Genomic DNA, 15,362 nt, shown 5'->3' with positions numbered 1-15,362 from the left:
GCCCGCCTCCTGACAGGAAAAAATAAGAGAGACCATATTACACCGGTGTTGTGCTCCCTCCACTGGCTACCTGTTCGCTACAGGATCGTATTTAAAATCGTACTACTAACTTTTAAATCTATCCAAGGATTGGCGCCGCCTTACTTGACCGAGCTCCTTCATGCTCATACACCAGCAAGAGTGTTGAGATCGGCAAACCTGCTCCTCCTGGATGTGCCAGTAACCAGGCTCATAACCAGAGGTGAACGAGCCGTTGCTGTAGCCGCCCCTAACTTGTGGAATAGTTTACCATTTCATATTAAAGCAGCCCCTACTCTCGGACGCTTCAAATCACTGTTAAAAACACATCTCTTTTCTCTGGCATTTCCTTCCAGCTAAGGAAGGATATTATTACCATTGTTCGTTTATTATTTTCTTTGTGATGTAATCTGTATTCAATTGTTGTTTTATTGTTGTTGTTTTTACCTTGTAAAGCACTTTGGTCAACCCAGTTGTTTTTAAACGTGCTATATAAATAAATTAACATACTGTCTTTTTAGATAAGACGGATGAAACGGACATTTATTACAGTAAAGCAATATTTATATTTCAATTCAAGATATGTGTATAAAGACCAAAAGAGGCAGAAGGCAGTGACACGTTGGAATGATTGAAATATTTGTTGAAATCTTGATAAAACTGAATGTTTGAAATTGAACATGCTTCCATGTGGAATGTCACAGCGCGCTGGGTTAACTTGCTTTCTGTTATGGTTGTTAGCAGTTTTGTATTGTACGGCACATCCTGGTACTCACTGATAAGAAGGTCACTAATTCACAGTGGTGTCTCATAGAGAAGTAAGAATCCTCTTGTTTACAACTGCTTTGTAGTTTGATAAATTCAGGCATAGGAAAGTTAGATGGTATAACTGCAAAACAGGGAAGATTTATGAAAAAGTCTGTGGTACCTGTTTATCACTTTTAACCCCTACTCTCTTTTACAGGCATGTTTCTTACCATTTGTTTAGTTATCTTAGTTAGTTCTAATATTTCCTTTGTTTTTGTGTCTCTCTTGTGTGCATGCATTATGCTCACCTGCAGCCACCAGGGCCAAGCGAGTGAAAGCCAGCCCGACATGTGTCACACTTCTCCCCTGTCACGCCAACTCGGCACGCACACCTTCCCTCTACATCACACTGCAGACTCACTGAACCTGGGAAGGACAGCAAATGGATCAGCAGAAGGAAAACAATGAAAAGAGAATAAAAAAGGTAGAGAGTATTTTCAAGGAAATGGGGGGAGAAAAACTTCCAAATCCATAAAAGGATATTGGTTAATTACATGAAATGGATCAATGTATCATTAATAATTTGTCATGATGGGGACAACTTAATACCTGTTATTGAATTCTGTTCAAAAACCCAAGAGATGTGCTTGAAAGAGCATGATATAACCTTGCAAACACACTGTAGCTGACATACTGTAGCTTTTAGTTAATGGATAAAAAAGACCAGCTGGGGTATTGTGGACATGACAGAAAAGGAAGCCTGATGCGAGTCTGCTATAACCTTTGATCAATATAATGGACTCCAACAACTCTAACACTATCTACAAAATGTACAGGAAAAGATCGCTAATGTATTGTCCATTTATTTGTCTGGTTCTCTCTCTTTACCCTGATGATGGTGTAATTAGGTGCCCAACATTTAATGTCCACCCCACCTAAAATTAGACTGTGTTTAATGAGCGCTGAGTCTCTTCATTGATAACGTTCAGTGAGTCCAGCAGGGCTGAGTAAAATCATGAATTTATTTAATGGTCATTTGGGAAGCTGAGGCGAGGATATAGTCTGATTAGATGTGCAAGACATGAGAAGAACAAGATTGTATAAATTATGAACCAGAAAAAAACTCTACTCTTAGGTAATATTTGGCAGCTGAGTAGTGGCTGTTGTTAGTGATTTAAAAAAAACATTTGGCTATAACATTTGCAACAATAAATCCTATGAGTCCTCTTTGTCTGTAGCTTTATCTGGTGCCTTATTGTGCCAATACAGCATTCCAATTTAACCATAATTACATTTTCTCATGCCAGAGAAAACAAAAATAGTGAGTAATGATATTTGCATGGATTATAATTAGGGATTTTGAATTATTATCAAAACAATTAAGGGTTTTGTATCGGCAGTTTACCATTAATGTTGCAGTTGCAGGGTAGGCAGGGCTCTTCAGCAGATTCCCTGTAGTGGTTCTCTCTGCAGCGCTCACAATGTGGCCCATCAGTGTTGTCTCTGCAGCTCACGCAGCGCCCCCCACTGCCAGTGCTTCGGTACTGCTCCATGTCAAACACGCACTCGTCTGACCTCCCACTGCAGTTACACTCTGCGGACGAGGGAAAGAAAGCAAGAAAGAGAAAGAGCAAGAGGTCAAGTGAGGAGAGACGTGAAGAACGAGGAAGGAGCAATCACAGGGGAAGAAGTGAGCAGAGGAGGCAACGAGGTAAAAAGAGAGAAGACAGAAATAGACAAAGAAGAGAGACAGAGGGAGGGTATATATGTAAGAGATTATGTGTTCTGGGATTGGATCATAATTTAGAGGCTCGCTGCTAATCTCATTTCACACAGGCCTAATGAGAAGCCAATCGGCTGTCAGGGGGCACTTAGATAACAGTAATTCATGTTTATACAAGAGCAAATTACTCAGTTGATAACACACTATCACAGCTTTCATACCCCTTAGATCAAATCCCTCCTTAGTTTACCAGTTACCCTGAGGGGGGATTTAGGTGAAATTGCCCATTTTATTATGAATCACGCTCTCTGTTGTGCCGGTAATAACCATATGATTATTCCATCCTGTTAATAAGGAGTCTCAGCAGTGTTCAATTTATTACAAAGATAAAACATGATCACCAGTTGCTTTTAAACCCAACACATAACGGTTACAAACTTGGGATTGATGGTGAAAAACTTTAAAAGGGATTTAATAAAGAGTTCTTACATTTCATTTGGTTAATAATGTTGATTTATCATTTATAATAAGTAATTTATGATATCATTATGAGTAAATGAGGGTTCATCATTACTGTTTACACCTGCGTTAATTGCTTTGGCTTCTACAAGCTGTAAACACACCATTGACATTTTATCACGTCAGACAGTTAATAAGGGGAAATATCTGGTATTTTAGCTGCTAAATGCTCCACTACGTTCACTAGCTAGTCGCTAACTTTGTCTGTTTGGTGCTCTGCAGCAGTGTTGGGCACGCTTACAATAATTTGAAATGTTATTACAATTGCTAATTCAAGTAACGCCATGTTAATACTGTAACAGAATTACTGTGAGAGTTTTGGGGTCAGTTTGTATTTATTACATCAAATTTGTCTCTGTGAGTTCAGTGGATAGACTGGTCCAGGATGTGTTAGCATGGCGCTGGTGGTGCGATTAGGAGGTTAACCTCTAGAAGAGGAATAAATCCTGTACACAAGAAATGCGCCTCCCAGTTAGGGCCGGGCGAGATGGAGAAAATCAAATTTCACAATATTCTTGACCACACACCTCGATGTCGATATGGTAGGGTTGACAATTGGTGCATTCACAAAATATTTTCCCAATGAGATTTTAGATAAATAAATCATCAATAATGTGGATATAATGACCAAGTGGGTAAAGGCAAATAATAAAACAGCTAGTAAGTCCCGTTTCAGAAAATTACATCACGTCACTGTAATACTGCCTTTAAAACCAGGAAAAGAAAACTCTTATGCCATATTACGATATTAAAAATCTAAGACGATATCTAGTCTCATTTGTCGATATAATATCGATATATTGCCCAGCCCTACTTCCACTAAAGTTTTCTAATTTACATGTTGTTTCTTCTTAGCTTACTAGCTAGCCACTGGTAAGCCTACATGGAATCATCTGGGTTTAGAGGGTGTGTGAAACACACATCTTCATAGAAGGGATGGGACTTGTGAAGTGCTGCGTGCAGTCAGCAGAGCTAAACTGTTCATAGTAACTAAATATTGTAACTCCAAACTCTAGGCCAGTTGTTTGAACCACAATGTCTCATTTTCTATTCCTCAATGTGTTATCCGGATGAGACGTGTGGCTGTGGAGGGGTTGTTTAAACGCACCTTTGATGGAGCTGTGAGTCAAGAAAGTAATACAACAAATAATGAAACAAATGAATTTGCTGTGTTGAGTATAGTAAAGTAATGTAATTGTTTTTTTCAATATGGTGATGTTATTCATTAGTTTGTCAAGGAACTTGTTGAACAGTGGGTTTTGTGTGTAGTGGGTTTAATCGGAGCTTTTTCAAGGAAACAGCTGCCTTCTGCATCTGTAAACTGTAAAGTTGTGGCCGTAAAACCAAAGAGTGGAGGGGAAATACAGTCAATGATAATTCTCTGTAGGTTCTTCACTACAAGCTACTCCTTTTACATTACACATTGACCCAATGTTAGTATAACATTGTTATAAACTGGTGCAGCAGGAGCCTTTGCGCTGCTAGGAGTGGCCTCTCGAACACAACCTCTTGACTAAGGCTGAGTTTCTTGTTATCACGTCTGTAGTCCCTCCGCTCAGTGGGCAAACAAAATCTGACAAAAACTGACACTCCAAATAGAAAGTCACTGCAGCATGACTCAGTTCTGTTTGGCACTGGTGGGCAACTAGAGCACAAATACGACCAGCCCGGCTCTTCCTGTCAACTCCCATTCACTCTGTCTTTATCGTGCCAGTTTGTGGTGCTGCCACTGCTGGTCAGGCAAGCTGATAGCAAGGTGGCAGTACTGTCAACAGCCTTCACCTCTGTTGCATTTCCTTTAGTGGTACATTCATGTTGACTCTGAAAGCATCTCATAAAATATGATGTAATTCTGTTATACCGGGATAACATTAGATGCTCCCAGGCTCAATTATCGCAAAATGATGTTTAACTCACATAACTTCAGGTCTATCGATAAGTTATGTCAGAAGTTACTTCATGTGTGAACAGAAGCGAGGGCAATCTGTTTGTTGAACTGTGGTCCTTCATCCTGAAATGAGCTTCAGGGCAAATTGAACATCTGGCTTTCCATCCCTCTCAGCAAGTTCCAAATTATTTTTGCTAGTGTTTTAATTACTTGCTGCTCCTGCTTATTAAGGTTTTGTTTTTGCTGTTTTGATTTGGTTATTTGTTTTGGTTATCTGAACTGAAAAAAAAAAAGTTTGGTGACTAGAATTATTTTGGATCATTCTCAACTGTGTTTAATGACTCTATGTGTATTTTTTTTTTTTTTTTTTTTTTTTTTATAATAATGTACATTAAAAGACTTTTGTGTTAATGTCCTATTAGCCTAGTCGACCTCTTATATTGAATGAAAAGAACATGGTTAATATTAACATTAAACACATTATAATAATCAGGTTAAAATGCATGTTTCCCATCGAGGTAAAGAGGTGAACGATGGAGTGTAGCAGAACAGTGTAAAGGTGGTGTATGTGGGATTAAGATTGATACAAGCAATGCACACACAGTATGGCAGAGGGAAACTGAGACAGTTTGTTTTTCAACAGATGCAACACAACAACCTCTACACAGCATTCCAAAGAACTGTGTTTGACCAGCTTGACCACATTTAGGTCTGTCCGCCCACATACACCTCTTCCACATGCTTTCCTCAATCCTGTCCGGGCATCCACACAGCCTCTGCATCACAGCCACTGTGGAGGCTCCACACAAGTAAGGAGGCATACCTACTGTAGCACCACACATGAACACAATAGTGCACAAAGGACTTTATCCTGTGATTGATGAAGCCACCTCCTCAAACACTTTGCCCCACACATTTTTGAATAGGAAATCTAGAGGATTACAATAGAAATACTTTAGAATGCAACACTATTGGGTATTTGAGTGCTGGCCTGCAGCCTTCTCAGCCGTACATTCTATTTCCCTCAATTACATAGACACAGAGACCTGTGGTAGTTGCATTTACAGCTAAGGTGAACAAGTAAAGAAAATAAAATGAAATGTGACTTTAGCACATACCTTTATATACTACTCATTTGCACTCAAATGGTCTCATATTCATCATCCTGTGTCATACATGTAGTTTGTTTAGTAACAGTGGTCAGAAAGTCAGGAAACCAAAAGATGCCAAGATGATAAACTCTCAGAATCACCATACTCTACAGAACCTGTACAACTTCACTGTAAGTGGATGTCTACACTACGAAAAAAAAAACCTTCCTGCATTGTCTTAGTGTAGAAAAAGGGACGGCCCAGTGCCTTCAGTGACTATGAGCCAGAGGCACTAACCTCTCTTGACAGGCCGGTCCTGCAGCACTTCAGACTCCTACTGAGGGCTTTCAAGGACTCTTCAATTTGCATATCATGCCTATATAGGCATGGACTTTGCCATAATATTGCTCCTTGGGGCTTTGTTTCATAGAGATTAGCTTGGACACATAGTGAAAGCCACGTTCTTCTATATCTCCAGTGCTTTTAACAGCACACAGTGCCTTACAGCCTACAATAAACTCTTATTGTGAGTATGGTGTAGCATCACTATGCAAACTTATTACAATCAAGAACAGAGATGTAATGTTGTAATATCTTCCTATGTTGATTGCATCCTTTTGATAATCAAAATGATGATGGTTAACTCTTGTCAGCATAAATCTGAGTGCTACAGGAAGTTTGATCAAAGGTAGTCTGTGCTCTATAAAGAACATCAGAAATCAGCTACTGTGATGCAAATACCTCCTGAAGTACCCACCAAACAATATACACAATGTCATACACAAAAAGATATATAAATTAGGAAAAGGATGAAATACAACAACAACAAAATGTTGTACCCAGGTTAGGTATAAACTGGAATTTTGAGACCAATCTATGAATGTTTTATTTTGTTATGTGTGATAAATCAAAAAGCCTTGAATTATGGAAGTGTAGTGGTCGATGAAATCAGTTAGAATGAAAAAAAAATGTCAGGGACAAACAAGCTGCACTAACCTTTCCTGATTGGAATACAAAATTCAGCACTCTGTGCATCAGCTGTCTTTCAGCAGCAAGGCATGTTTTTGGAAGGAATTTGCCACCTCACCTGCATGGGAGGGGATGCAATTCACCATCTTATTGTCTTCTGCCCTTTATATGAATAATTTCTTAGTATTGTTGCAGAACACACGGAGGGACCACAATCCCTGCAGGCACAATCATTTCTCATTTTTATATCTAATTTTCTGGACAAATGAGATGTCGGACTAGCCAAGAAAGCAGAACACCAGCAGTGATAAGACCGCAGTGTATGAGGGATCACGCTGAATACATATCTGTACAACCTTTAATGTTACAGACAAATCAGACCTCTACCTAACACCAATAACACACTATTGCGCCTGTTACCTTTGTGTGTAGCTTAAGATATACATTTTTGATAAGAGGTCTTCCAAAAAAAGCAGCATTTGCAAACAAGAGCAGTCTAGTTGTCATCCACATTATAGTAGTGCTCATGTCTCTGGACTTTGAAATCCTCATAATTTCCTCTGCACTCATGCCAAAGGAATTTGTAATGGCAGTGTCTGCAGTGATACACACAAAATGAATCTATTCATTGTATATATATATATATATATATATATATATATATATATATATATATATATATATAGCAGGCCAGCAGCAAGAATTTCATATATGCTTGCATTACTTGTGTGAGGGAGGGCTCCTGTACTTTTAACCTGTGATGGTTTGGGACACACACAGGTCAGTTCTCATTACCTGTAGAGCTTACTCTGTGTAGTCTGGGTTAACGTCATCACTGTTATAGCTGCTATTTTCCCACAAATTCACAATTACTTTCACTGGTTTCCAGCAAGTGGCTTTATTTATAAAGTCTTAAAAAAAATCTCCATGTAGAAGTTATTGTGCCATTTTGGCCGTTAGTTTTCTACCTATCTGCTGCTTGTTTGTAAATGGGAGTACAGTGTGTTTAACAAATTGTCTGTTTTGTGCTGAAGCGTTTGGGGTTCAGAAGTAGATCACGTCCTTTTGTATTATCCTAAATTACTAGCTGGAGATTTTAAGGCTCAAATCTTATATTTATTATATAGCGCATTCCACACTAGGAGTACTACCAGGAGGCTTAGATGACAAGCCTCGGCAGTACCATGAGTGTACTATTGATATTCCAAACAAATGATCACAGTCTCCCAGCTACAACTGCAGCCTTCAACCTTAAATCAGTGGCAAGAAAGGATTTAAAGTTTCTTACTGGAACAGCCGCAGGCTAAGCTGATGACACCATACAAACAACGGAAATCATGAAGGCCGGCAGCAACCTGCTTGAGCTATAAATGATTTCAGTCTCAGAGGGGGAGAATCTTGATGATAATGACATCCCATTTCACCCCCGATACACACACATAAACCCACAAACAATCAATCCATTGCATATTTCTCCATACCTATTTTAAGGCCACAAAGCAAACAGCAAGCAGAACAATCAGCAGTCCTATATCAAGTTAATGAACAACCTAGACTGGTAGTGAAATTCGCAATCAACAATATATGTTCACATACAATGAAACACTCGCATAACAAGCCCCCCTGAAGCTTCCATTTACCACCTGCTACTACTGTTCACACACTAAAAACAGCACAGATAGCTGTAATCATCACGCATGATTGCCACTGCTGTTCATCTCTTTGCTCATTAAAAGAATTTCTACTGGAAATCTGAAGCAGTCTGCCTGATAAATATCTTAAAATACAATAACCACAATTGACATGCGGCTGCATACAGCAGAATATATACTACTAGGATATTAGAGATGATTTTTATCTGGAAGACAGAATAAATAGATACTGAATAGAAATATAAAGAAACCATACTGTATCACTAAAGTGCGTTAGTGTGTCATAGTGTGTGGGAGGACTAATTTGCCTAATTGTCCAAAGCATTATACTCACACACTCCATCAAGGGTCCCCAATGGGGTTACTGTAACATGGTGCTTGTTTACTACCATCATGTTTTTTAAAGTCCCAAAAGTTCATGAGTTTGTTATAGTTTAGTATCCCTGCTAGAGGATTATTTGCTAAAATATTGCTTGAAAGAGACACTTTTTCCAGATTTGTAAGAAATTGTCAGCTTCTATCAGCATCTATAGCAGTCATTGTAAATAGCCAACATAATTGCACTGCACGTGTTTTGACTTACCACCACCTTTCAAAATGTCTTTTTTTGTGCCACAATAATTGGAGTCGATTTTGCAAAGTGCTTGTGAATTAGGTGCTGCCTCTTATTTGCATGAGTGCGTCATATACATAACTATCTATGTCAGGTTCTGTTGTTGTTGTGTTGTCAATTGTTGCTGCACTGTGCTCGACTGAAATGTTTTGAAGAATTGCTATTATAACAATTCTAACACTTATTTACATTCTTTGATACATTCATTACAGTTTTGATCATTTTAGTGTTTCTGTGTACAGTACTGTATTAGTATGTACATTTTTTTTACAGCCACACTATTGAAGATGTATAAAATATGCAAATTAGCTTTACATTATTAACTGACACTGCTGTTTTTCTTGGAAGGAAAGATTAGCATAATAAAGTAAATAAAACTATTAAGCTCCCAACTTTATTCTAATCACTGATCTTCCTCAGCTGCTAGGTTATAGATTTAATAATTATATACACAAGGTATGTGACATACAAGACCTCTAAAATAACGTTGTAAGTGACTTTGCTTTATGCTTTTTCTCTCAGTTCCTGCCAAAGATCATGTTCCTTTTATTCGATTCAGCCAGGTACATTCTGACAATTCACCTTATCCCTTTTACCTTATTTCAGAGTAGTCTATTACATGCAGCCAACGCAGTCTCACACTACAAATGGTGCTGAGGCTGCTCCCCAGACCTAATATCAGGTATAACAAATGATCTCAGCCCCCTCAAGTCCACAAATGTTTCACACCTTATACCTCTGACAGCTCAGCCTGCAATTGTTAGCATGAAGACATCACTCCCATTACTAGCAAGTACAGGGGCGGGAACATCTTGACATTGTTTCACCTCTTGGTTGTAACAAACGTGGACAAAATAACAGCATGTGTACACTATATGCAGTTTCTAATTGTACAATAACAGCACAGCAACATACATGAGATAAATGAGATAATTGTATAAAGCAGTTTCTATCAAAACTGTATTGAAACTTTTCATCTATGCTAAATGTTTTCTAATACCCATTCTTGTTTCTTCTGTGGTTTAAGTGAGACTTTGTTTAAAAGGCAGTTATCCTTAAAGCCTTTTATGTTGAAAGATTTATCAAAAAACAAACAAAAACTACGAAATCTCATTGAGATTTTGCTTCTTATGTGTCATCCTGACACAAGATTATGATCTCATTCTGTCTTTAAACATAAAACCAACTGCATTTCTACTGTTTATTTAACTACCTTGATGCAAATTTGTCACCAGCATATAAAACTATGTCACGAGAGAATGCTATATAAGGGAAATATCAAAGGTTGGTGGAACAAACTAAGGCAAATGAGTTTTGTGCAAGATAGAGATGTGCAATTACACTGAGCATTCATTATTATGTTTCCACATTCTGTGTCTCTTTTGATTAAGTTGGGCGCAGTACTCTATTTAAGACGCTATCTGTTTGGAACCAAGAGTAAGAGTAATTAAAACAAGCTTGCTGCTTAATAGAATTCGGCAAAAAACAAATACAATTTGTGAGTCACTCTCCTTTATGGGTTTTATCCCTCAGCCAATTACAATTCATCCTCAACAGCATTCAGGAAACGTGCACAGGGTGATGGGCCAAAGCTGAAAATACTCATGCTAATTCATACACAAACACTCCGAAGAGGGGGGGGGATATCCACAGAAAAACAGAAACTGAAGAAGCGGAACCCACATCTTCCAGGGAGCCAATACTTATAGACTTTACAATGCAGGCATTTTTAAATCAATTATTTAAATTAACAATTATTGCTCAAAAAGTGATAACGGAGATGTGGTGGCAGACAATTAAATGCTGAAAGAAGCTAGGTTCATAATAAGAATCAATGAGTTTCAATTTATATGAATACTTAATTGCTATACTGATTGTCATTATCTACTCGCTCACGCAGCAAATGCAAAAAGCTGTACGAGAGGAAATCATTTTAAGATATATTGGGGGTTGATGTGAGGTGGTGCACTGGTGGATTTTATGGGACCTTTGACAGCTTGAACTTGTCAGCTTTATTCAACACCTCCCTGTGGATTCTGCACGAGGCTGCAACCGGTGGGCTTGTGACAGAGGAACAGAAGCAGGCTACTCACTCAAACACTCGTTGGCAGAGTCCCCAGTGGCCCTGGCCCAGGGTCTGTCCTGGTAAAAGGGGTGACATCTCTGGCAGTCATCTCCCACTGTGTGATGTTGGCAGGAACAGACCAGACCCAGATGTTCCCCCTCAACACACTCGCTGGCATGACCGTTACACTTACATCTGAGGGAAACACAGACAGATAGTTATGTAAAGGAAGGACTAGACATAAGTGTAGACATACTTATGCACACAGTGAATGGAGTAGAAGGCAGAGGAGAGGGGAAAGTGAGAGGGTATTTCCACCGTGAGGAGTTGTCACTTCCTATTATCTTTCATGGGCATAAACATGGCTTGAGATGAGGTGGGGTTTTATTTTCCCTTCAGCAACTGCTCTGTTCAACTGTTCACTCAGTGCTAATATGCTCACACTGTCAAAGAGTAACAGCAACAGGCATGTATCTCTGTGAGTATTAGTGTGTGTTTGTGTTAAATGTTTAACTACGTGCATGCATATTTGCTTTTTAGCTTTATGTGTGCACCAAATACAAGTGTTTTATATTTCTTAAAGCAGATAACTAAATAATCAAGAGATACATGGGATTTATTAAGTACATTTTCATAACAAGATAGCTAATATCTGCTAATTTCCTTTCTCCCTGCATTGGGAAAGCCTATCAATTCCTCTGAAGCACGGTGGCAGCTAAGCCCTCCTGTGCGTAATATTTCCTGGCAGTGTCAGCGGGTTTTGTCAAGTGGCTGTGATAGGGGACAGGGACTTGTCGCTGAGTGGCAGGCTCTGTCAAATTTAGCCAGCTGTCCCGGATCCAGACGTATGCTTGCCTGAGGCTAGACCCAGTTATTTCTGTCGTTTCTGTGTCACTGAGATGACAACAACCTAGTAACTCCAAAGTGCTTCCAATCCAGATATCAGGTTGCTTTCTGCAAGAGGAAACGTGAGCTGCTGATAATTCTAACTGAATATGTCATGAGGGAGGTGACCTGAACTGTACAGGCAGCAAATGTGCAGTCCAAAATAATGATGTGCAATAGAGTCCTCATGTTAAAGTGCTCATATTGTGCTTTTTGGCTTTTTCCCTTTCCTTTATTGTGTTATATATCTTTTGTGTGCATGTAATAGGTTTACAAAGTGAAAAAGCCCAAAGTCCACCCCAAAGGGACTTACCATCTCCAACAGAAAACACTGTTCACAAACTGCTCCAAACAGCTCTATTGTAGTCCAGCCTTTACTTCCGTGACGAACGTGCGTCACTTTGTAACACGCACGCCCTCATACTCTGCTTTTGACTAGCTAGCAGTACTTACTGCGCATGTGGGACTCCCAACAAAGATGGGAACAGAAGTGAGATGTCTCACTCTGTAGTTAAAACAGAGAACTCAACACACAGGGTGAAAAGAGGAGCTGCAGCAATGTGCAGTACAACAAAAATATGGTGTTTTTTAAAAAATTAAACCATGTAAACCTATTCTGGTACAACCTCTAATTACAAATAGTCACCTGAAAATGAGCATAATATGAGCACTTTAACAGAATGAAAAGATGCATGAACAGCATTTTTCATATATGTGGATTGCTTTCACCACAAATCTAGCACTTTTATTTTCGTAGCAGTGTACCTTTGGTTATGGTTGCATTGATATTCCGTGTAAATCACGAGGACTCTTTTACAGCATCTGTAAGTAGGACTGGCCGACTTGGCGAGGTGTAGCACAGAGGTGTAAAGGCATGTGTACTCATACAGAAAGCACAAGGCTAACATGTTGTCATGTGGGTCTCTCCCCCAGGGGTTGTGGCATTGGCGGGTAATTTGTCCTGTCGCTGCAGTGATCCAAAGTGTTTATGACATGTGTCAGATCAAATTTATATTCTGTCTGAAGGCTTCATCTCAACTACTTAATCGTCTACTTCTATCTGAGCCTGGTCCTTGGCACCACGTCCTCTCTCATTACTTTGAGTAATAAACCAAAAGAAGTGGGATGGAGGATTATCTTGGTTTATTCTCACCCGATGGCAACTTGACAGACAGCAAGATGTTTTTGTTATTAGTTTAGCAAACAGCTTTTTAGGATGAGGTATTGACTGCTCGTCTTGGCTTTTACGTACAGGATGCATGTGTTACACAACAACCCTGTCCCCTGAAAACAATGTTCATATACAGCATGTGCATATTCAATTGTGTTTTGAAGGAAAGGTAACACTGAAGGGATAATGTTATTGATAAACACAAGAAGGACATTTTATTTGAAGCGTGATTGCAAACTGTTAAAACTGTAAAAAAGTCAAAGCTAACTTGAAGCACCAGATGGGACATGGTGAATTCAATACCTAACCAAAACCATCATTTTTACCGAAACCTTAACCAATATAACAATATATAGATATAGAATAAAAACCCTGGGCTCTGGCCTCAAAACGTGCTCTGTATGTCCAACCACCCACCCCTACCTCCTCAAGCTTTTGAGTTTTCATTTGGTTTTTGGTTCAACCACTGTAAAGTGACAAACAACATTTAACATTTCAGAAAGAGTGTTGACTATGCAGGGTGACATTATCCTGGATGGCACATGTTCTGGTGCCTCTTACCTGCCACCCACAGAGAAATCAGAGATGGCATAGAAGTATGATCGCAACACTTTAGCGTCCTTGAAGAACTCATCTCCAAAGGTGTTAAGCCTGTCCAAAGAGATGAGCAGGTCAGTGGCTGTCACCCATTCCTGGAAAAGAAAAGAAGGTAGGGAAGAAGAAGAAAGGTCCAACAGGGTGAAAGAGATGTTACAATTTTACATTTTACAATTACAATTTTTTTTTATGTCATCCACTTTAGTCAGTGTCTTGGCTGCTGCCACTCTTGGTAGGTATAAGGAAGCACAGGGAAAGTAAGAAGGTGAAGAATACAAACGGTTTAGTTGAGAGAGGGAAGAGGGAAGAGGATACAATAAGACAGCAAAAGGTGACAGAGTGAGGAAAATTTGAAATGGAGAGTTGGTGGATCAAGGAAAGGAGAAGAGGTGAGGGTGTAATGGCAGAGGACAGAGCAGATGTAATGGGGAAATAATGAGTATGGTGTAGGGAAATTGAGTTGAAAGAGGGGTGACGAAAGAAGGGGATTAATGGATACAAAAGCTAAAATATAAAAAAAAAAAAACATGAGAAGAGAGACAACACTGCATCACTACTTCAGTTTAATGGATGACACGTGGCAAAGCTCCCATTCCTGATATGATTTAAGCTCCTCTGTTTGAGCCCACTGCAAAGGTAAAGGCAGGATGAAGCAAGAGTGGGAGAAGAAAGTGAAGAGGGATAACACAAACAGAGAAAAAAGCAAACGGGAAGTGCAATAGTGGGGTGGAAGATAAAAGTGAGGCCAGGGAAAGGTGGAACAAATGACATGAGGAATCCCTCACTCGCTAACAGAACCAACTTTAAAACAAATAGCTGAAGAGAAACTTTCTGTCTGTTTCTTGGCTGGTTTGGGACTCTGTGGCAGTCCTGAAAAAGCCTGTAATGCAGTACGTTTTGAAGCATTCTCCCCAGAGGTGTCTTTGAAGTGTGGCAATGGGAGAGAAGGAGATTGGAACAGATGGGCCTCAGACTAAAAACACATGTGATAAGTTCATTCATTCATGCTTTTCTCAGGCACTACAGCTTACGTTTGTACTGCTAAAACCCATCAGATACCACATAGGACTCAGGCCTATTAAGTAGTACAAATTGTGTATACTTTACTAATCATATACTGTATACTGTACCTTGTTATCATCTTGTAAAGTGTACCATATATACCATACCAGCTTTACCATGCCTGTAGCATTGCCCTAAGTGATTTTGTACAGACATTGACATTTCCCAGAGGATGAATCCTACTGACTTTGGTGATGCCCTGACATTACCTCTATTGCCACCAGCATGTTGACATCTTTGGCTTTTAGTGAAATATGTTGACAACTACTACATGTATTTTCATGAAATGTGGTACAGGCACATGTATCCATGGAGCCCAAAGGATGAATCCTAATCACTTTGGTGATCCCCTGATTTTTTTA

General features: G+C 39.3%; 1 protein-coding gene across 1 annotated transcript in view; it reads right to left on the bottom strand.

Moving 5' to 3' along the window:
• The window catches only part of lamc3 (laminin, gamma 3), a 98,639-nt gene that overhangs the window by 61,122 nt on the left and 22,155 nt on the right, over nt 1–15,362 (bottom strand). Inside the window, exons 3-6 of the mRNA XM_078271815.1 lie at nt 13,903–14,033; nt 11,314–11,480; nt 2,171–2,359; nt 1,074–1,191 (exon numbers count right to left, since the gene is read on the bottom strand). Of these exons, the coding sequence (XP_078127941.1) occupies nt 1,074–1,191; nt 2,171–2,359; nt 11,314–11,480; nt 13,903–14,033 (605 nt within the window). The remainder of the gene's footprint in view (nt 1–1,073; nt 1,192–2,170; nt 2,360–11,313; nt 11,481–13,902; nt 14,034–15,362) is intronic.

Source organism: Sander vitreus, chromosome 16 (assembly GCF_031162955.1).
Source record: "Sander vitreus isolate 19-12246 chromosome 16, sanVit1, whole genome shotgun sequence".
Taxonomy (NCBI): Eukaryota; Metazoa; Chordata; class Actinopteri; order Perciformes; family Percidae; genus Sander; species Sander vitreus.
The sequence above is the reverse complement of the archived record's forward strand: the minus strand, read 5'-3'. Positions and strand labels throughout refer to the sequence as shown.